The 24,543-nt window shown below is 40.7% G+C and overlaps 1 protein-coding gene across 2 annotated transcripts in view; it reads right to left on the bottom strand.

The window, feature by feature from the left end:
• CLDN18 (claudin 18) overlaps window positions 1-24,543 on the bottom strand; it is a 92,043-nt gene that overhangs the window by 47,758 nt on the left and 19,742 nt on the right. For both annotated transcript variants that reach the window (XM_033959257.1, XM_033959259.1), the window contains exon 3: window positions 21,758-21,896. In XM_033959257.1, the coding sequence (XP_033815148.1) occupies window positions 21,758-21,896 (139 nt within the window). The remainder of the gene's footprint in view (window positions 1-21,757; window positions 21,897-24,543) is intronic.

Raw genomic sequence — 24,543 nt, 5'->3', positions numbered from 1 at the left:
AATAAAAAAATGTCAAAGTCCCCTTTTGGCCTAAGGCCCTAAACGCAGGGAAAATGTCTGTTCTTAAAAAAAACATCCAAAATGAGGTTTTTTTGAGAATGGCCTACCTCTATGTTCAGCAATTTAAATGCCCAAATCACCACTACGTTTAAACTTGCAACACATTATCAACCAAATAATAGCATAAGTCCCAAACGCCCAAGAGCTTTTAGGAGAAAGAGGTGCCAACCTTCACCTAAAAGCTGGATTCTGTAACCAGCGTCTGTCAAAAACAGCACCGGCTACAGAATCCACCTCCCCTCTGCAACGATCGCGGCAGGCTCATCTCCACTGCTGCAATCGCAATTGCCCCCCCACCCCGAACTGCCAGGACCCATGGCAGGAGAGATGCCCAATCTCTCCTGCCATAGTTTGTGGTAGTTCAGCGAGAGGGGTGATCGTAATCGCTGCAGGAGAGATGCCCAATCTCTCCTGCCATGATCGCGACCCCCTCACCCCAAACCAATACCAGCAAGAGGGAGCCCAACCCCTCCTGCCGAGATGAAACCCCACAACCCCTGAACCAATACTGGCAGGAGGGAGCACAACCCCTCCTGCCAAGATGCGACCCCCCTCCCCACCCCTCTAAAATACAGACAGGAGGGATCCCAAGCCCTCCTGCCTATGATGTGCCCCTCCACAACTGCAACCCTCACCCCTGATTGGTCCCCCTCACCCCGACATCAATTGACTGGATGGACGGGGCCCAAGCCCATCCATCCGGCAGGTATGCCTTCCTCCGAATGGTGGGCCTTAGGGCCTGATTGGACCAGCCGTCTAAGGCCCCACCCATAGGAGGGGCCTTAGGCGCCTGGGCCAATCAGAATTGGCCCAGTTGCCTTAGTCCCCTCCTGTGAACGTGGCCTTAGGCACATGGGCTGGGTTGGCCCCATGTGCCTAAGGCCCCTCGGCCAATTCCGTTTGGCCCAGGCACCTAAGGCCCCTCCTGTGAGCAGGGCTTTAGGAACCTGGCCCAATCAGGCCCTAAAACCCGCCATTTGGAGGATGGCAGGCCTGCCAGGCAGATGGGCTTGGGACCCATCCATCCATCCAACTGGGTTTGGGGGGGCGGTCTTTTGAGGGTTGAATCGTGGGCAGGAGGGGTTGGGCTCCCTCCTGCCGGTATTGGTTCAGGGGTGGGGGGTCACATCTCAGCAGGAGGGGTTGGGCTCCCTCCTGCTGATATTGGTTTGAGGGTGGGGGGTCATGATCACGGCAGGAGAGATGAGGCATCTCTCCTGCCGCAATCGTGATCACCCCTCCCCTAAACTGCCACAAACCAGGGCCACAATCATTGCAGGGGGGTGGGAGTGGGGTGGTCAAGTTGCCGGGGCCGCTGAGCTGATCGTGGCAGCAGCGATCAGCCCAGTGGCCCCTTTTTAGCATTATACCTGTTTTGACTTTCTCTAAGTCAAAACGTGTGGAGGGGCATAATCAAAAAAAACATCTAAGTCCCCTTTTGACCTAAGTCCTTAAATGTTCAAAGCAGAAGCAGGGAAAGTGTCCATAACCAAAACAAACGTCCTTGTTTTGATTAAGGCCTGCCTCTACTAAACGCCCAGATCACCACTACGTCTAAAAGTACACCCCCACAACATCTACACTTTTTGGCCATAATGAACCAAAAAAACGCCTAAGCCCCAAACGTCCAACATAAGGGCTTTTAGGCGAAGGAGAAGCCAGTCCTTCGCCTAAAAGCTGGATTCTGTAACCGGTGTCTGTCAAAAACAACACGGGTTACAGAACCCCCCCACAACGATCCAGGCAGGAGGGTGCCCAAGCCCTCTTGCCCCGTCCAACACGCGACCCCCCCCCCCGACAACATCGAGGCAAGAGAGAGCTCAAGCCCCTTGCCCCGTCCAACACACGACCCCCCCCCCCCGACAACATCAGGGCAAGAGGGAGCCCAAGCCCTCTTGCCCCACCGATTAACATCGGGCCAGGAGAGAGCCCAAGCTCTCCTGGCCCCAGCGACCACCCCCCCCCCGCAACTGGATTGGGCCAGGAGGGAGCCCAAGCCCTCCTGGCCCCAGCGACCACCCCCCGCGACTAGATTGGGCCAGGAGGGAGCCCAAACCCTCCTTGCCCCAGCGACCCCCTACCCCCCACCCCCCACTACGTTACGGGCAGGAGAGATCCCAGGCCCTCCTGCCCTTGACGCAGCCCCACTCCCCCCAATGACCGCCCCCCCAGAACCCCCGATCACCCCCCCTTGCCAACCCGCGACCCCCCGGCTGACCCCACGACCACCCCCACCCCCACCCCTCTTCCCAGTACCTTTTAAAGTTGGCCGGACAGACGGTTGCCAAACCCGCCCGTCCGGCAGGCAGCTGACACCAGAATGGACCCAGATTGGCCCAGCTGTCCCAAAGCCCAGGCCACAGGTGGGGCCTAAGGTGCCTGGGCCAATCAGAATAGGCCCAGGAGCCTTAGGCCCCTCCTGTGGGCGGGGCCTTAGGCACATTGGCCGGGTTGGGCTCCCTCTTGCCCCGATGTTGGGGAGATCGCATGTTGGACGGGGCAAGAGGGCTTGGGTTACCTCTTGCCCCGATGTTGTGTGTGTGGGAGGGGTGATGGATCACGGCAGGAGAGATGCCTCATCTCCCCTACTGCGATGCCATCACTCCTCTACCGGAATTGCCGCGACCCGCAGCAGGAGAGATAGGGCATCTCTCCTGCCGCGGGTTGCGGCAGTTCGGGTAGAGGAGTGATGGCATCGCGGTAGGGGAAATGAGGCATCTCTCCTGCCACGATGCTTGCAGTGGAGGGATAGGAAGGTTGCGTTTTTGGCACTTAGACGTGTTTTGACTTGGTCTAAGTCAAATACGTATAAATGCCGACTAGGCAACCTGCCTAAGGTTTTGGTTATACCTGTTGTACACCTAGGTGTAGGTTGGCCCCCTCCCGCCCACCGCCCGCCCTTTCCCCTCCTCTAAACACGCATCTTTTCTCTCTGTGCATCTAGAAGCAGGAGAAAGGCCTAAGTTGGTTTTAGATACGTCTAAAAAACAGCTTTGGTTATGGGTACTTGGACGATCAGGACACTTTTTAGATGGTTTTTTTTTTATTATGAACCCCATAAGTTCCAACTAGGCAACATGTTAAAAGTTTTGGTTATACTTGCTGTATGACTAAGTCTAGATCAGCCCACCTCCCGCCCTTTCCCCTCCTCTTTTTGTTCTAGGCGTTTAGAGGTAGAGGAAAGGCCTAAGCTGGTTTTAGATATGTCTACAACCAGCTTTGATTATTGGTACTTGGACGATCTGGCTTTTTGATCGTCCAAGTACTGATTTAGGCCACTTTTTGGACTTGTTCTTTTTAAATTATGAGCCCCCTAACGTATAGAATCCTCTTTTTATAACATCTGATACTTGTTTTTCAAAGGTCAGTTGATAATCAACCCAAATTCACAGATATCGGAAACTTTTTACCAATTCTTTTCAACCAATTCTTTTCAAAAATTTCAACTTCCAAATTCAGTTGTATGTAATGTCCTGTAATCCAACAAGACACACATTTCTCAATACTCAAGACTAGTTTATGCGTAAAAATTGACTAAATAGTGATCTTTCTGCTGCCGTGCAGCGGCGGCGCGTTCCTGAACCCACCCCTCAACTTCCGGTATATGATACTTAAAATCTGGCACTTTGCGGCGCACGCTAACACTCTCATCAATCATTGATAGTTACTGCATGATTTGAGAATTTACTTTAAGTTATTATTGTACAAGTTTTTATGGTTTTTAAAGTTTTGTTTTCTTTTAACTGTGTTAAGGCTCTTACCTTGCTTTTATTTCTCTCAGTTATTTCCTTAGTGATCTTTCTGCCGCCGCACAGCGGCGGCGCGTTCCTGAACCCACCCCTCAACTTCCAGTATATGATACTTAAAATCTGGCACTTTGCGGCGCACGTCTTTGGCACGCGCCAAAGGAGCGTGCTCAAGGAGCAGGTCCTGCTCCTTGATGTGCTCCTTTGTGTGTTACTGCAGTGCGGACTATGGAGTACCTCCATAATTAGTAATAATTTCAAACAAATTACAAAAAAATTCTACAAAAATAATTTTTTTCGTTTCACAGTCCTTTTTTTATATGTTATTTTCGCTTTTCATATTCTGGATTCTAACTCAGCAGAAATGGATAATATATCTTCATTTATTCCAGTCTTCTGGGGTCACAGACCCGTTAAACCCGAAGCCAAACAAAATAACTTACAAAATGCTTTTCAATCTAATTTAAAACTAATTTCTATTGAAAGAACTCCTTCCAGTAATTCAAAATTTCTTCAAAAACATAAATGCAAAGCCCTAAACATTGGTTTAATTAACACTCGCTCTATTAAAACAAAATATCACCTCATCAGAGATCTTATTTCATCTCAATCCTTAGATATATTATTTTTAATTGAAACTTGGTTATCGGAAGGTGAAGAAGCGTATCTCTCATTTGCCTGTCCAAATGGATATTCTTTTTTTTTTAACCATTGTTCTAATAAAAAAGGTGGAGGACTGGCAGTAATATTCAAAGATTTATTATTAACTCAAATGGATAAATCTACGGGTTATGCCCCTATTGAGTACTTACAACTTACCATTCAATCAAAACCCAAAACAGATGTACTATTAATTTATCTACCTCCTCCAATAAATTCTGATAACATTGCTCTTCTTCAATCATTACTTTTTGAATTTGGCAGTTCCTCTTCAAATCCATTGATCATGGGAGATTTTAATATCCATTTTGATGATCAAAACAATAATTTTACTAATACTATTCTTTCCTATATTGACCAACTAGATTTATGTTCATTAATAACTCAACCAACTCATCAAGCAGGTCATACTATTGACACAATCTTAATTCCATTATCAGAAATAAATAACTTCACCTTAAATCATTGTCTTCCAGTTCCATGGTCGGATCATTATCTGATCTCTCTAACTTATAATAATACATATATAGAACAGAAAGTTAAACAACAAACAATTGCTGTTAGGAATTTTAAAGAACTTTCAAGTGAATCCTTACAAGCTACATTAGAGTTGGATTTTTCAGATTCAGCTACTAAGACAATAGACGATTTAACCAACAGGTGGAATATGGCCATTCAATCTACCTTAAATATGTTGGTTCCAATACAAAATAAAACCATCTCTGCTCGAAAAATTCGTAACCCATGGTTTTCCGCAGAACTTCTACTTCTAAAAAATCAACTAAGATCCCTTGAACGTAGATGGAGGAAGGATAAAACTTATATTAATTTAGTTACATATAAGGAATATTCGGAACTCTATAAAGTAAAAATAAATCAAACTAAAATGAAATATTACTCCGACAAAATAGTTAAGGCCAAAAACCCTTCTATTCTCTATACCATCCTTAATAATATAACTTCAAACAAAAAAGAAAAACAATTGGAATCAGTTAACAAAATTCCTACAGCCCAAGAAATTGCTGATTATTTTATTGAAAAAATTAATAAGATCAAGAAATCATTTAAAAACTTATCCCTTCCAACTGATTTAGATCAAACTAATCAAGATTTATTATCTTCAAAATGTTCAAAATTTAAAATACCAAGCCTAAAGGAGATTGAGGTTACTCTTAAAACTCTGAATATCAAAGGTTCGAAAGCTGATCAAATACCACCACTAATTCTTAAACAATATTTTGACATCTTTGGACCTATGATTCACATATTAGTTACAGAAAGTTTAAACCAACATACTGTGCCCTTAGACTGGAAAAAATCATATATCCGACCAATTATGAAAGGGAAAAATATTAGTCAAACTGACCTGTCCAATTATAGACCAATTTCCAACATTCCATTCTTGGCAAAGTTAACTGAAAAAATTGTTTTTAATCAAATTTCAGAGTTTGTAGAAAAAAACAATGTGTTACATCCAAATCAAACAGGTTTTAGACAGCACCATAGTACAGAACATTCTCTCATAGGTATGACAACTTCTATTCAATATTTCTTAGATCACCATCAATCGGTGCTGTTAACCTTGCTTGATCTTTCAGCAGCATTTGATACGATTGATCACCAATTACTCCTTGCTAGACTTCATTCTATAGGGGTTACAGATGAGGTTCTAGCTTGGTTTACATCCTACTTTAGTGATCGCACATCTACAGTTATTTTTAATGAATCTTCATCTTTACCTTCACATATTTCACAAGGGGTTCCACAAGGATCTATTCTTTCACCTTTGCTTTTTAATATTTTTTTGGCTCCGCTGTTGACATTATGCCAATCAATTGGATTTCATATTTTTGCCTATGCCAATGATATACAACTATTGCATCCATTACATAACAATAATATAAATGAAATTTCGGCTATAAATAAGAAACTAGATCAAGTTCATCATTGGCTGGACAAAAATAGATTGGCTCTCAATATTAAAAAAACAAATGTTATGCTTTTTCCTTGGAAGGATAGTTTTTCTCTTGTTACTCCTATTTCAATTCTAAACGTTCCCCTTCAATTAGTTAAAAATATAAAAATTCTAGGAGTAATCTTTGATAATAAACTTAATTATCATGATCATATCAGTAGCATTGTGAAAACTACCTTCTATAGACTGCGTAAAATTCGTTCCATTTCTAAGTTTCTCTGTCCTAAAGCACTTAACATACTGATTCATTCTCTGGTGATGTTTAAAATAGACTATTGCAATTCCCTATTTAAAGGAATTGCTTCAAAAGAAATAAAACGATTACAAATTATTCAAAATGCATCAATCAAATTAATAACAAAATCCAAAAAGTTTGATCATGTAACACCTCTCCTCAAAAAGGCTCACTGGCTTCCAGTCATATATAGAATTACTCATAAATTATGTACAATTATTTTTAAAACCTTATATAATAAGACCCCAGCTTTTTTATTTAGGTTACTTATCCCTTATTCTGCAAAGAGAATCTTACGATCTAGCGAACAGAATCTTTTATCGATTCCCTCACTGAAAATTATTAATACGAGGAGACAATTCATCTTCTCCTGTACAGCACCGCAGACCTGGAACGCCCTCCCTATGTTTTTACGGGAGGAGAAGGAGTTTGCAAAATTTAAACATGAGTTAAAAACTTTTCTTTTCAAAGATGCATTTGCAAATTAATCTTTTATCTTATTGCTCAGGTTTATTTTATTTTCCTCATATGTCTTATTACCCTTTTGTATTTTCCCTTGATGTTTCTCCTCTTCTTTATGAATTGTATTTCATCCCTCCTTACCTATTGTTTTTGTAATGTTAATTTTTAATATACTAATTTTATTTTTGTTTTTGTAATGTTAATTTTTAATATACTAATTTTATTTATTAATTGTATTTATTGTTTTGTCCCCTAATATATGTAAATTTTAAGTGTACACCGCTTAGAAACTTGGATTAAGCGGTTAATCAAGTCAACTAATAAACTTGAAACTTGAACTTGAACACTTGGTCATAAGCGGTAAGGATGGAAACTATGAAAACATAAAAACTAGTTCTATCAGTAGCTTTTCAATACAGTGATGTATGCAGCTCATTCTCAACTTTGGAGATTTGAATATCTATAAAATTCACCATGGTTTGACTATATGTTGCTGTAAATTATATACAGGGGTCAAGAATATTGATCCACTCTATAAAAGATATTAATTGTTCTTTAGATGATGACCAGATAAAGAAATATCATCAAGAAACCGTCTCAAAAATTTTACACAGTTGAACTGTACATCTGGGTATATAAGTTGTTCCTCCGTATCTGCCACATAACTTGTAGCTAGCGATGGAGCTAAAGAGGCGTCCATTGCAATGCCATGTACTTGAAAGTATTCATCTTTAAACAAAAATAAATTCTTCTACAATACAATAGTTGCTAGTTCCAACAAAAAAGTACATTTAATTCTTGGAGGTATATTTTCCTTAGTCAGCATATCAGCAAGTATTCGTAATGCTTTATCCACCGGAATCATCGTATAAAGGGATGTAATATCCATTGGTACTAACCAGTCATGATCATTATGAGGTCCCAATTCTTGTAACAGATTTAATACATGAGTAGAGTTTTTTTTATATAAGATTTTACTTTTTGAGCTGCTACTTGTAAGAACATATCCAAAAATTTAGATAGAGGTTCAAATATAGAGTTTTGCATAGAAACAATTGGTTATCCCGGAGGGATATGAAGATGTTTATGAATTTTCGGGAAGAAATATATTTGTGTAGTCTGAGGATATTTTTCTCTTAAAACATCAGCTTCGTTTTGAGTAATCATATTCAATTTCAGAGCCTTGGTTACCACTTGTTCAATACTGTCCTTTATTTCCTCCCGTGGTATCATTTAGTAAACATTGATAATGATCTGTATTTTTCAACTGGCGATATCCCTCCTGAATATATTGCTCATTATTTTGTACCACAATTGCTCCTCCTTTATCCACTCAGGTGATCACCAGGTTTGTATTCCATCTCAAAGTCTGAAGGGCATTCCATTGTTTGTAAGATAAATTGTATTTTGGAGAAATCTTCATTTTTTTCCCAATTGTTCTATATCTTTTAATACTAAGGGCTCCTTTTACAAAGTTACGCTAGTGGTTTTATCGCACGCACCGGATTAGCGCACGCTAGCCATAAATCTACTGCCTGCTCAAAAGAAGGTGGTAGTGGCTAGCGCCTGCGGCAATTTAGCGCACACTATTCCGCACGTTAAAGCCCTAGCGTGGCTTTGTAAAAGGATCCCTAAATCATAAAATATAGCCACATTTTGATTTAGAGGGCCAGGAGGGCACCACGAGGACTTTATAGATATTATAGAGCCATCAGCTGAATAGGGAGAGGCAGCTAATGGCTTTATTATGATAAGTGATTAGATATAAATCTTCTATTTATTCACATGTTTATATAAAAAAGGTCCAATGACTGATCTATGAAGATTAATAGTAAACCAAGCCATGCAGTAATCACTGGATGTCAGATGATCACCCACTGTAACATCAGAAACACTTTCACCATTTGTAAGTACTAAGCCCGGTATGATCTCATCCCATGTAGGTTCCATTACCAACTGTTGGAACAATTCTCCAAGATCTCCCTACTTCTAGAAGGCCCTACAATAAGGATTCCCCAATCAATGTCTGGCATGTTAAAATCACCTATTAGTAATAATTCACCTTTTATAGCTATATTCTGAATGTCTACTATTAAATCTCTATCCACTTCTTCTGTCTGTGAAGAAGGCCTGTATATCACACCAATGTAAATTCATTTTTCATTCCATCTTTTCAGATTGACCAAAATGCCTCCTCCTTACCCTGTAGATCCTGCAATTGTTTGGCTTTAATATGATCTTTAACATATAACACCACTCCTCCTCCTTTTCTTTCTACCCTGTCTTTCCTGAACAGATTATAGCCCACTCATGGTTCTCCATTAACCACATCTTTGTGATCACCACTAAATCCAAATCAGCCTCTTCCATCACAGTCTCTAGATCTAGAACCTTGTTTCCCATATTTCAAGCATTAATATATACTGCTTTCCAGAAACTACTTTTTCAGCCTTTAAAATTTTGGACCAGTCTCTGGTACTTAGTCATTTGGACTATAGTAACATCTTTTATGTATCATGTACCAAGAAAAATCATGTAAAGTTGTGAATAATTCAAAATACTGCAATCCATACTCATTTATGGATTGAGGAAATATGATCATATTATATACTACTATCATGAACTACACTGGTTGTCTGTAAAGGCACGGATTCTTTTTAAACTAGGATGTCTCTACTATGAGGTAGCAATGGGTCTGGTGCTTTCCTTTATGATTGATCCATTTTATTATTCTTCCTTATATTATCTATGCAGTACTAAAGCCTTATTTGCTTTTCCACCAGTCAAGGGCTGTAGATACAAGAGATATCATATTAGAACTTTGCCTTTTCAGATGGCACTATGAGATAAAGAGTTTAAGTGGCTGCTATTGAACTCTATTTCTTATCTTCATTATAGAAAACAACTTAAGACTTTTTTATTTTTGAAATTTTTTAGTTCTTAAAGACTAATTTATCTGTCTACCGAATTATGTATTGTAGCTAGTCCTTTGTAAACTGCATTGAACTCTACGGTAATTGCGGTCTAGAAATAAATTCTTATGTTATGTTATTTAGTGATTCACTTACCTGAGGGCTTATATTCAACTGGGGGCTTTGATCACCCTGTCTTGATTCTTATGCTCCTGGCAGCCTTACTCTGGTTTTGACAGGGCTCCAAGATAGGCTTTATGTGATTCAGTAATTTCACAATAATTTATTGCTTTAGCTATTTCCTGCCCGAATATGTGAGCTATGCATTGTGGGCAATGTAATTTTACATATGCCACAGCCACTCCTTGCTTGTAAGCTTCTCTGCCAGTGGTCTTTCTCCTAAGACCACCTCCCTTTCTTCTCTCAGCTAAACTTACATAGTAGCATAGTAAATGATGGCAGATAAAGACCTAAATGGTTCAACCAGTCTGCCCTGAAATTACATGCATTACAGTTTCATGATTAGATTAAAATGTCTCTTCTCTTTGTTATTTCTGGGCCATAGACTTTAGAAGTCTACCTGCTACTGTACTTAGGTTACAATACTGGAGTTTCCATTGAAGCTCACTCAAGCCTATCCAAACCATCTCCTTTGCTGGATTCAGACTTTGAAAGTTTGCTCATTTATATTTTAATTAACAATCCTCTGTGTCCATACCACACTTTTTAGAATTCCTTCACAGTTTTCCTCTCCACCACCTCCTCAGAAGGCCATTCTAGGCATCTACTACCCTCTTTGTGAAAAATAATTTCCTAACATTATTCTTAAGTCTACCCCCTCATCCTCAATGTATGCCCTCTAGTCTTATCAATTTTCCTTCTCTGGAAAAGATTTAGTCTTATATTAATACCTTTCAAATATTTAAATGGCTATATCTTATCATTCCTGTCCCTTCTCTCCTCCAGAGTATACATGTTGAGGTCTTCAAGTCTCTTCTTCTACTTCTTTTGGTGCAAACCTCCTACCATTTTTGTCACTTTCCTCTGGACTACTTCAAGTCTTTTTATATCCTTGGCCAGATGCGGCCTCCAAAACTGAACACAATACGCCAAGGCCTAGATTCACTAAACTTTCCGATCCAGTACCAATGATCACAAAACCAGTTTTACTAGTTTTGCGATCGTTCCCCAACCCGATTCACTAAACGGCCCACCGCCCACTTAACGATCCGATCCGATTCAACCCATTCAAATTAGTAAAATCCCATCCATAATAGCCAAGTGGTGATTCACTAACAATTGCTTGCTTGACTATCCTAAAATCTGACTGCTGTAGACCTGTAACTCGCAGAGGGGAGAGGGAGTGGGATTGTTGCGAGTGGAGATAGAGTGGCGATATGAACCTGATGGGACTCAGCTAAGTCGAACTGCATTATGGCTTTAAAGTTTTTCTATTGATTTTAGTATCTTTTATTGTATTTTGTTAAGTTGATTGTTTTTGAAGCTTGCCCTTTGGGGGTGTAAAGCGCTTTACAGCCTTTTCTCCTGTTTGAATTTACACCTAGCATTTTTTGATTTATTATTATATTTTTCTGAAAAAAATTTTTGGACGTTATGATGTACGGGGCAGAGCTAATTTTATTTTATTTATTTTATTTTTATTAATTTTCATATTATTCACAAGTAACTTCTACTTGTTAAAGTAATACAGAGTCATAATCCAACATACAAGAGATAGTCACAATATTAAATAAAATCATAGTGGAGATAACTCTTTCTTACACTTCAATTTTAGAAAGGAGGACGATCAGTATACATATTGAGATCTTAAAGTCTGTCCCCATACACCTTAGGCTCATTTTATCAAGGTGCGGTAGGCAGTTAAAGCGGTAGGCAGTAATTTTATCAAGGTGCGGTAGGCAGTAATACCGCGTGTTCAACCGCCTGCCGCGCTAATTGCTAATGCCTCCATTGATGAGGCGTTAGGTTTTTGGCTTGCCGGGGGGGTTAGCACGTGATGAAATGTCCAACGCGCTAACCTCCATAGCGCACCTTGATAAAAGGAGCCCCCTTATCATGAAAACTATGCAGCATTTTATTAGCGTTCCTCTGGATCGACTCTATCCTTTTTATATCATTTTGAAGGTGCAGTCTCCAGAATTGTACACAATATTCTAAATGAGGTCTCATCAGTCTTATACAGGGGCATCAATACCTCCTTTTTCCTACTGGCTAAACCTCTCCCTATGCACCCTAGCATTCTTCTATCTTTCACCATCACCTTTACAACCTGTTTGGTCACCTTACATCATCACATTCAATCACACTGAAGTCCTACTCTTCTGTCATACACATTACTTCTTTACCCCTAAACTGTACTGTTCCTTCAGATTTTTGCAGCCCAAATTCATGTGTATTTCTTATCATTACATTTTAGCTGTCAAATTTTAGACCATTTTTCAAGCTTTGCTATGTCTTTCTTCATATTATTCACACCATCCGGGGTGTCTAATCTATTTTCAGAGTTTGGTATCATCTGCAAAGAGGCAAATCTTACTTGACAGTCCTTCAGGAATATCGCTTATAAAAAATGTTAAAAAGAACAGGCCCAAGAATAGAACCTTGAGGCACACTACTGATAATATCCCTTTCCTCAGAGCGATCTCCATTGACTACTACCCTCTGTCGTCTTCTACTCAACCAGTTCCTACCTCAGCCTGTCACTTTGGGACCCATTCCAATGACACTCAATTTATCTATTAGATGTCTGTGTGTAACACTGTCAAAGGCTTTGCTAAAATCTAAATGCACCACATCTAGCACACTCTTATCCAATTCTCTGGTCAACCAGTCAAAAAAAATTTATTAGATTTGTCTGACAAGACCTAATTCTAGTGAATCCATGTTGTTTCCGGTCCTGTAATCCACTGGATTCTAGAAACTTCACCATTATCTGTAATTCCCTACTTCCACTTTTGTGTAGAGGGACCATATCCACCCTTCTCAAGCTCTCCATTACTACTCCTGACTCTAGAGAAGCATTGAAAAGGTCAGTCAGCAGAGCCACCAGAACTTTCCTAAGTTTCTTCAGCTCCCTTGGATGTATACCATCTGGCTCCATTGCTTTGTCTACCTTAAATTTAGCTACCCCCTCATAAACACAACCCTCTGAAAATCAATCAGGATCTACTCCTCCATCCCTATTCACATTTATCTTCTGTGGTACTACACTTATTGCTTTAGCCGTGAACACAAAGTAATAGTTCTTAAGTAATTCAGCCTTTTCTTTATCAGCTTCTACATACTTCTCCTCTTCACCTTTGAGTCTCACAATGCCACTTTTACATTTCTTCCTATCACTGATATATCTAAAAAATGTTGACTATTAAGAACATAAGAATTGCTGCTGCTGGGTCATACCAGTGGTCCATCACATCAGCAGTCAGCTCACATGGTGGGCCCCCAGGTCAAATACCTGTGACCTAACCGAGACCAGCCCTACCTGCGTTCATTCTGGATACGAACATAATAATTGCCGCTGCTGGGTCAGACCAGTGGTCCATTGCGCCCAGCTGTCCGCTCACACGGCGGACCCATTTGTATCTTTGTGTTCCTGACTACTTGGCCAGCCTCTCTTAACTTTTCCAGATATTTTTGCCTGTCTTCCTCTTTCTGTGATCTTTTGTAGTTTATGAAAGCTAACCTCTTATTCCTTACCTTCTCAGCTACTGCTTTTGAGAACCAAAGTAGCATTCTTTTTCTCTTACTTTTACTTACTTGCCTCACAAAAAGGTTTGTCACTCTTACAATTACTCCCTTCAGTTTTCCCCACTGCATTTCTACTCCTTCCACATGTTTCCATCCAGACAATTCCTTGACGTAATCCGCCATCCAAACAAAGTTAGTTTTTTAAAGTCTAGAATCTTTACTTTTGAATGAGCCCACTCTATATCCATCTTAATATTAGACCATACCATGCAGTGATCACTGGATACCAGATGATCACCCACTGTAACATCAAAAACACTTTTCCCATTTGTAAGCACTAAGTCCAGTATGACTCCATCCTGCATGGGTTCCACTACCAGCTGTTGGAAGAGTTCTTTGTGTAGAGAATCCAGGATCTCCCTACTTCTAGAAGACTCTGCAATAGAGATATCCCAGCATGTTAAAATCACTTATTAGTAAAACTTCCCCTTTTTTAGATATATTCTAAATGTCTACTATTAAATCTCTGTGCACCTCTACTGGCTGTGAAGGAGGACTATCACACCAATGTAAATATATTCACCATTCCCGCTTTCCAAATTGATCCACAGTGCCTCTTCCTTGCCCTGCAGATCCTGCAATTGTGTGTGGTTTTAATATGATCTTTAACATATAACGCTACTCCCCCCTCCTTTTCTTCCTACCCTGTCTTTCCTGAACAGATTATAGCATAGTATAACTGCATCCCAGTCATGGTTCTCTATGAACCACATCTCCATGATCGACACTATATCCAACTCATTTCCATCATAGATTTTAGATCCAGAATCTTGTTTCCTAAACTTTGAGCATTAGTATATACTGCTTTCCAGATATTGTTCTCTTTTTCATCCAGGTGGAGATAAGAATTGCTGCTGCTGGGTCAGACCAGTGGTCCATCGTTCCCAGCAGTTCACTCCTGTGGAGGCCCTTAGGTCAAAGATCAGTGCCCTAACTGAGTCTAGTCTTAACTGCATACGTTCTGGTTCAGGAGGAACTTGTCTAACTTTGTCTTGAATCCTTGGAGGATGTTTTCCCCATACCAACCTCTGGAAGAGCATTCCAGTTTTCTACCATTCTCTAGGTGAAGAAGAACTTCCTTACGTTTGTACGGAATCTATCCCCTTTTAACTTTAGAGAGTGCCCTCTCGTTCTCTCTACCTAAGTCTATTCCCTTCATTATCTAGAACGTTTTGATCATGTCCCTTCTCAGTCTCCTCTTTTCAAGGGAGAAAAGGCCCAGTTTCTCTAATCTCTCACTGTACGGCCACTCCTCCAGCCCCTTAACCATTTTAGTTACTCTTCTCTGGACCCTTTCGTGTAGGACCGTGTCCTTCTTCATGTACGACGACCAGTGCTGGACACAGTATTCCAGGTGGGGGGCGTACCATGTCTCAGTACATCGGCATGATAACCTTCTCCAATCTATTTGTGAGCCCCTTCTTAATCATTCCTAGCATTCTGTTCGCCCTTTTTGCCGCCACCGCACATTGTGCAGACGGCTTCATTGACTTGTCGACCAGTACTCCCAAGTCTCTCTCCTGTCTCTCCAAGTACAGCCCCAGACATCCTGTATTCGTGTATAAGATTTTTGTTACCGACATGCATCATCTTACACTTATCTATGTTGAACCTCTTTTGCCATGTCGCGGCCCATTTCTTAAGCGTGATTATATCATGTTGCAGATCTTCGCAGTCCTCCTGCATCTTCACTTCTCTGAATAACTTTGTATCGTCCGCAAATTTAATCACCTCACTCGTTGTACCAATTTCCAGATCGTTTATAAATATGTTAAAGAGCACGGGTCCAAGCACCGAACCCTGTGGCATTCCACTGGTGATGCTTTTCCAGTCCAAGTATTGTCCATTTACCCCCACACTCTGTTTCCTATCTGCCAGCCAGTTTTTAATCCACGTGAGTACTTCACCCTCGATTCCATGGCTCGCAATTTATCGAAGTAGTCGTTCATGCGAAACTTTGTCAAACGCCTTCTGAAAATCCAGATAAACAATGTCGACTGGGTCACCCTTGTCTATCCGTCTGTTTACTCCCTAGAAGAAGTGCAGCAAGTTCGTCAAGAAAGATCTTCCTTTGCTGAAGGCATGCTGGCTGGTCCTCATCAGATTGTGTAGGTCAAGGTGCTCAATGATGCGGTCCTTGATCAGCGCCTCTACCATCTTTCCCGGTACCAAGGTCACACTCACCGGTCTTTAGTTTTCCGGATCACCCCTCAAAACTTTCTTGAAGATCACCACCTTCCAGTCTTCCAGAATCCTCCCTGATTTGATTGACAGATTGGCTATTAGTTGAAGCAGTTCAGCTATAGCCCCTTTCAGTTCCTTTATTACCCTCGTATGGATGCCATCCGGTCCAGGGGATTTATCATTTTTAAGCCTATCAATCTGCCTGCATACCTCTTCTAGATTGACCGTCAACCCTGTTAGTTTCCCGTCTTCGTTTCCCGCATATAGCCTGTTGACTTCCGGTATATTGTGTATATCATCTTCGGTAAACACAGATGCAAAAAAAATGTGTTCAGTTTGTCGGCGAAAGCTTTGCCCTCCTGTAGCACTCCCTTTATTCCATGGTCATCCAATGGTCATCCAATGGCTTCCTTCGCGGGTCATTTCCCCTTAATATATCAAAAGAACAGATTGAAGTTTTTTGCCTCCTTGGCTATTTTTTCCTCGTAGTCTCTTTTGGCCCCTCTTACCACCTTATGGCATCTGCTTTGATGCTGTTTGAGCTTTTTCCAGTTTTAGTCTGTTTTTGATCTTTTCCATTCCTTAAACAGTCTTTCTGTCTCTGATCATTTTCTTCACCGCTATAATGAGCCACGCCAGTTACTTGTTCTTTTCCTCTTGGATCCTTTGTCGATACGTGGTATATACAGATTTTGCGCCTCAGTGACCGTGTCCTTAAAAAGGGACAATGCTTGCTCTAGCGTCTTTACAGTGTTTATCCTCTTCTTAATCTTCTTCCCCACCATGAGTCTCATCACTTCGTAATTCCCTTTTTGGAAGTTCAGCGCTGTGGCCATTGTTCAGGATCGATGTGTCGCCCTTGTGTCCAGGTCGAAGCGGATCATATTGTGATCACTAGTTCCCAGCTTCCCCTCTACTTCTATACCTTGCGCCGGTTCACTTAGTCTATTTAGAATCAAGTCCAGAATTGCATTTCCTCTCGTATTTTCCTTGATGAGTTGTTCCAGGAAGCAATCACCTACAGCATCCAGGAACTTGGTCTCCCTACCGCTGCCGGAGGTGCCTAGGTTCTAGTCTATTAAGTGAGCTTTGTAATAAATTCTTAAAATTTTTTTAAAAATCACTTGATCAAATGAAGATTTGAGTACACAAAGTCTTATATACTGTAGCACAATATACAGTTCATGAGAGGCACATCTGAAGATCTTGTGAGATATTATTTAAAAAAAATACTTCCTATGGTCTGGCATATTCCTGTTCTCCTTCCCACAGTCTGGCATCTCTATCCCGTTCTTCTCTTTCCTCCTCCCCCTACTGTGGTCTGGCATTTCTTTTTCCTTCCTTCCCTCCCTCTTCTCATGGTCTGACATCTCTCCCCTTCCCCCCTTCCCATGGTCTGGTATCACTCTTTTCTTTCCTGCAGTCTGGCATATCTCTCTCCCCTGCTTTCCTTCCCTCCTACTATGATCTGGCATCTCTCTCTCCTTCTCTTCCCCTTCCAGCAGTCAGACATCTCTCTCCTTCCCATTCCCTTTTCCCATGCTCTGGTATCTCTCTCTCCTTCTCACAATCTGGCATCTCTCCCCTCCTTCTCTTCTCTCTTATGCCTACTGTGGTCTGGCATCTCTCTCTCCTCCTTCCCTGGCATCTCTCTATCCTTCCTTCCCCCTTCCTGTGGTTCATCTCCCTCCTTCCTATGGTCTTCTAGATCTTTCCTCTCCTCACAGACTGTCATATCTCTATCCCCTCCTTACCTTCTATCCCTGCTCTCCTGTGATCTGGCATTGCTGTTCTCTCCTTTCCCTTCCCTTTTTTCTTCTCACAGACGTCAGATATCTTCTTACCTTTTCTTCCCCACCTACTCAGTCCAGAATCTCTGTAGTACCCTCCCCTTGGCCAAATCTGACACATTTTTAGCCCTTTTTTTTCCTAGTGCTGCACTCTTTGTGCCACAGGCAGCATGAGTGAAGTAAACACGCTGCCTTTGATAGCCCCGGAAGCTTTTCCTTTTCTACAGTTTCCTACCATGGAAATAGGAAGCTGTAGCAAAGGGAAAGCTTCTGGGGCCACTGAACTCATGTTGCCTGTGGCTGAGAGACCCCCGAGGGGACCTTCCAACTAGAGAATGACACGGTGACAAAATTCATCACCGTTCTTGTCCCCGCGGATAACCGCGGGAAATAATCCCATGTCATTTTTTTAGTGTCTATTTCAACCTCAGTCCTTCTACACCAGCATTCTTCAAAGCAAAGCTTGTGGGGCAGTGGTTGTGGCCATTCATACTCTGAATCTTCCCTCTCTCCTTAAAGAATGATATGAAGATGGTTTCCCGCGGTTATCCACGGGGACGGGAACGGTGATGGATTTTGTCACTGTGTCATTCTCTACCTCCAACCACAGGCCCTGGAGTGCTCAACAATAAGGCCAAGATGGAAAAAACAGGCCAAGCACAAGATGGATTCTTCTAAGGACAAAATGACAGTTTTAAAACTTCTTTACTGCACATCTCTGCTGACTGCTGAACAGCTTCTGTGGAAACTTTCCAAAAAGGCTGGGGATATTTCTTCAGAGACCTGAACATCAGATAAAGGGCTAAGAGCAGCACTACAAAGCAGAAGTGGTGCCATGGTCCATGGTGACAAGATGTTCTGCACTTACTCACTGATGCAACACTTTCCAAGAAGAAGGAGGGGGATTCTGAAAAGAGTCAAGTACATGTCCAGAAGATCTTGTGGTCAGCCTCAGGGACAAAGCTATGTCAGGCAGATAAAATGGTGCTTTCAGGCACCTCCCAAGACTGGTAATGACATACATCAATAGCAAACATGCCCAATTAGAAATTAAGTATGTAACCACAGCCAATCAATTAAAATGCTAATATAACAACCAATCAGATTAGCTAAAGTAATATTTCATGTAAAGGTATAAAAAAAGTTTATGTTAAGATTTACTGTTTTAGCTGTAGGAATATAGCTAGATAGTATACGCTTTTAGAATGTTGCCTTTAGAAATTATTGAACTTGCTTCCCAGCCCAAGTTATGGTCCAGCAGGAAGGCTCTTACATTTATGTGAATCCCTAGGTAGAAAACCTAGCCAGCTGGACAGAAGCTCTAGACCTTTTGGGGCCACTGAACTCATGTTGCCTGTGGCCCAAAGAGTGCAGCACTAGAAAAAAAGGGCATAAAAGTAGTAGATTCCACTGGTGGTGGTGGTGGGGAGGGATAAAATTTTGGACAGGCTCCATGGGCTGCCCCAAAGGTCTTGGAGGGCAGCCATCAGCTTGCAGGCCTTGCAATGAAAACTACTGGCCTAAACTAACTTTGTTGAAAAAGCAGAGTATTGAACTAAAAAGATATTGATATATAGTTATATAATGATTCAAAATGTTGCGTGATCATGCCACTAAGGTACCCCCCTCTTTAAACCAAGCATGTACCCAAAAAGAGGGAGAAAAAGCCTCAGACTAATGTAGCAGTATAGAACCAAAAGGTACAAATCAAAACTGCTTTTGATACTTTCACTGGCAAAAAAAACTCCCTTACAGAACAGCTCAGGTTTAGAAAAGGCAAAGTCACCCGGAGGCACGTTCAAGGACTTAGCTGGCAAAAGACGACTTGAGCTCCAACGCTGTCATATCTTCTCCAATCTTCCTAACAAGTGACCTTGCTTCATCAATGTTTGGCTCATCAGGGGAACAAACACTGGTCTCAGCGTGGCTGCACTTTTCTTTTTTATTAATTTCCATTTTCATAATCAAACAAATGATTCATTTTTAACACTTACAAACAAAAGAAGACAACTAATATTCATCAATATAAATTAAATCATTGGAAATTTTTTCACTTTGTACTGTTAATTAGTCCACTATAACGAAGGATGAAATATAAGAAAAAATCGGTATAATTATTATTCTCAAATCATTCATAGGAAAACAGAAGGATGAACCTGAATCACACCTAGGCCACTTATTTATGAGCCTTCCTCTTGCAAGTTAATCGGATTACCAGCAACAATCACCTCTTTAGCTGAAATAAATCTTGACAATTGTGAAGATTCAAAAAATACATATCTAGTTCCCTGATAATTAACTAAACATTTACAAGGAAATCTGAGCACAAATGTTGCCCCCCCAATTTTAACACCTGAGGACGAAGAATCAAAAATTGTTTCCTCTTTTTTTGAGTTACTCTGGACACATCTGGATACATTCTAATTTTACATTTCATAAATTCTTTAACTTTAAATTTAAAAAATATTTTCATCAACCACTCTGTCAGATTCTAATGCTAATTGAACAAAAAGTGTGGCTACTGATGACTGTTCAGAATCTGATCTTTCTAAAATATTAGTCAGATCAAGCATATCTAAAGTCTCTACAGCAGGATCCTGTTGTTCTTCAGCTATCTTCTTTCCAATTGGAAGATAATAAATTCTCACTACCGGTGGGTAGGAGGTTTGTGGTATTTTCAAAACTTCTGTGAGATATCTTTTGAACAAGTCAAGTAGTGATAACGTCATCAGTCTAGGAAAATTAAATTTTGTCTTGTTGACACTTTCTCCAGCATCTCAAGTTTAAAATTAATATTCCCATTATCTTTCATTAATAGCTGATTTTGCACTGTCAAAGTATCTAGTTTCTGTCCATGGTGCAGAGATTCTGCTTCCATTTTATCCACTCTTTGATGTAATTGTGTAGTCTCCAATAGCAATCCAGAGCTGTATGAAGTTAAGTTCTGCAACTGGGTTCCCAAAGAGGATTGCAATTCGGAAATAGCTTCCCAAATTGAGTTCAAGTCTATTACTGGGGGCTTTTTTAAGGGGACTATTGTAAAAGGATTAATTCACACAGTACCTGTAGATTGCTGCTCTAAAGACTGACTCTGTTGGTCCCCATCCAAACTCACAATCTCACGCTGTGGCAATTGTGCTCCTGCGGCGGCTAAAACACCGTTGAACAGCCTGATCTTCCTCTTCTTCGCTGTCATCCGTGTGTGCCGCGTCTCCAGCCTCACTCGCCGCACTCGATGACGAGCGTGGGCGTGGTTGCACTGGCATGCTACACTCCTCCGGAGAGAAGCTGACCACCTCAAAGGAGGCTCTAGAGTTCCCCGATGAACTCCCCCCTCCAGCCAAGGCTTTCTCCTCCGGTACTCCGCCTAGGCGCCGCTCGACGAATTGATCCATTGGACCAGGTAATCTTACTCCTGACCCAGGCTCTGAAGGATAAACCTGAGTCTTCGATTTTCATTTCACTATCAATATTCCAACAATGTTCCGATGGCGTTCCACCGAGCTCCCTCAGGTCGCCATCTTAATTAGGCTCCGCCTTCTACTTCCAGCGTGGCTGCACTTTTCAAGGCTATATTGTTTGTTCCTCTGATAAGCCAAACATTGGTGAAACAAGGTCACTTGTTGGGAAGATTGGAGAAGACATGACAGCATTGGAGCTCAAGTCTTCTTTTGTCAGCTAAGTCCTTGAATGTGCCTCTGGGTGACTTTGCCCTTTTCTGAATCTGAGCTGTTCTGTGAGGGAGTTTTTTTTGCCAGTGAAAGTATTAAAATCAGTCTAGATTTGTACCTTTTGGTTCTATAGTGCTACATTAGTCTGAGACTTTTTCTCCCTCTTTTGGGATGCATGCTGGGTTTTAAGAGGGGTTACTTCTGTGCCACGATCACACATTTTGAATCATTATATGAACATATTATATGTTGTGCGTCCTCGTATAATTTGTTAACACATTGATATATAGTTACCTGTTTTGCACTGTTGTCATTCCTCCCATGCCTCCCATGCCACCCATTGCACCTCCTCCATACATATTGGCTGTGGTCATCCAGAAGTTAGTGACAAGCATGTTTGCAAACACTGACACTCCAGCAATGGCACACAAACCTGAAGAAGAAAGACTTTCATTAATAAGCATTCCAGGCCCTTCTTGAAAACTAATCCTCTACATAGAGACATACATCTTTTCCTTCAGATAAGCTAGAAATGGAAGAAAATCTTTATTTAAAAAAATCCTTTATAAATAGATTCAGACCAAAGTGAAAACATGGCAGTCATCACTGATAATTGAAAAAGAAATATTCAGATCTCGAAGAGTACATAAGAGTGTTGCTTTATTAAAATAATGTAAAAGATGCAACATGGCCACATCAAGGGTCCACTAAAATATAATACACATACATAAACATATAAATTATAAAAAACATTTTATATCAAATATCCATAAATGTAATATACCAAATAGAAATTTAAATATAAAGGGGAAAACAAAATATATGATTACATATACAAATTTGTATGGACAACAGCAAAGAGAAGCTGTGCACAAACAACTTATAAAATCTTTCAAAATTATAAATCAGAAAGTTCATGCAAATCATGGAAATGCAGGAGTTAAGCCTCCATATTGTGGGGATTCCAGAACTAAAAGTAAAGGTGATTTCAAAAAGGCTTATAGAAGTTAGTTAGGTGCCATTACCTCATATTTGAGTCCTAGCGACTTGATGAATTACAGATCCAAAAATAAATTGGTTTTGTGCTAGTCCGGTAAGGTCCTCCAGCATCATCCCCATGGCTGTTTTCAATGTGTCCAGCCATCTGGTTGCAGGTCACCCTCTTTGCCTGGTTCCTTTGATCTTCCCAAACATGATGTCCTTTTCCAATGATCTTTCTCTTCTTGACAGTGTGACCAAAAGAAGACAGTCACAACTTCATCATTTGGACTATGAGTGACATGGATGGTTTGATCTCTTCCAAAATCAATTTTTTTGTTCTTCTGGTGGTCCACAGCATGCATAAAATCCTTCTCCAGCACCAAAGCTCAAATAAGTCAATCTTCTTTCCGTCTTGTTTCTGTAGTGTCCAGCTTTCTCATCCATAATTGACCACTGAGAAAATGAATGCATGGACAAATCTGATCTTTGTTTGGAGTGTTATTTCTTTGCCTTTGAACACTTTATCAAAAGCCTTCATTGAAGAATGACCAAGTGCTATTCTGTGGAGTACTTCTTCTCTGCTAGTGTGTGAAGGAATAAGTTACTGCTTGTGTTTCAACTGTGTTTGGGGCTGCATTTGGCTATTAGAAGCAAAAGATTTATAGATTCTTATACAGACTCTAAACCTGCATGAATAATTCATAAGGCAAATCCAAGGCAGCCAGGGAGTAGGATCTGCCTCTGACCTCATATTGTATCCAATTGTATCCAATGGTTTCTATAAAGACTATGCAGTGTACCACCAAAAAGTATTCACTATAACTATACAATTATCTGAGACTACTTAGAGCAGATTCCAAATACGGAGAAAATACCTGTGTACCCTGAGAATAAACTCGGGAAACTACTATGACAAATACTAAATTGTCATAGGAAGCACATCCTTGGTCATAGAAAAACTCCGTTAAAGTGCAGTGCATATATAAATATATTATCAAATTCTTATGATCAAAAAAAACTTCAAGAAGATTTTTGAAGCAGTAGCTCGTTTCTAAATTAATTCCCCTGATGCAGCAGTTTTTGCAAAACAGGGCCTGTCGGGAGTTATGAGATGGGAGTCATAAGATTTGCAAGAAGCTGAACTGAGTCCCTGCACTGGGATATTGCATATTATCGAGCAGCGGTGATCTTTTCCGTATCTGAGGACAATTCTGAGATAAGTGCAGATTCCTTCTTTTTAATTATAAGTTTTTTTTGGATCATAAGAATGTGATATTATATTTATATATGCACTGCACTTTAACGGAGTTTTTCATGATCAAGGATGTGCTTCCTATGACAATTTAATATTTGTCATAGTAGTTTCCTGAGTTTATTCTCAGGGAACACTGAGGTCTTTTCTCCGTATTTGGAATCTGCTCTAAGTAGTCTCAGATAATTCGATAGTTATAGTGAATACTTTTTGGTGGTACACTGCATTTGTTTGGTATTCTGCTTGTGTTATTTTTTGTTTTTTTTCTATAAAGACTATGCCAGCTTAAGAAAAAAAAGTAAAGTGGCATGAATAATTTATAAGGCAAGGAGAGAGTTGCCCATCCCTCAGTAGAAAAAAGAAACATCATGTTGAGTTCAGCACAAGCCAGCTAAAGGCACCATTAGAATTGTTTGTAAAAAAGGGGTTTATAATTCCACTGCATTATGGCCCCCCCAAATCAACTGATATCAACCTAGCAGACACCCACAATGCCAGTGAAGAGGAAACTGGCACAAAAATAAGGGTACATACTTTGACTGAGAAGGCTTAGAAAACTATGAGTTAGAAGTGTTTATGTTTATTTAAGATTTGATTTACCACTCCTGCATTTTACTGACCTATGCGGTTTACAATGTATCAAGCTAAAATAAAATTAGATACTTGAAAAAAACTACCCTATCTGTCCCGAAGGCTCACAATCTAGCTAAAGTAAAGTGCCAGAGTAACACATCAGATAAGTGGGAAGGCCCCAGTCAGTCAAATAGAGGCTGTTTATCAGAAATATGAAAGGACATCAACAGAGTTTTGTGCTTACTTGACTAGAAAGCATACTCAAGATAGTGTG

Source organism: Geotrypetes seraphini, chromosome 9 (genome assembly GCF_902459505.1).
Source record: "Geotrypetes seraphini chromosome 9, aGeoSer1.1, whole genome shotgun sequence".
Classification (NCBI taxonomy): domain Eukaryota; kingdom Metazoa; phylum Chordata; class Amphibia; order Gymnophiona; family Dermophiidae; genus Geotrypetes; species Geotrypetes seraphini.
This window is presented reverse-complemented; position numbering and strand designations above follow the sequence as displayed.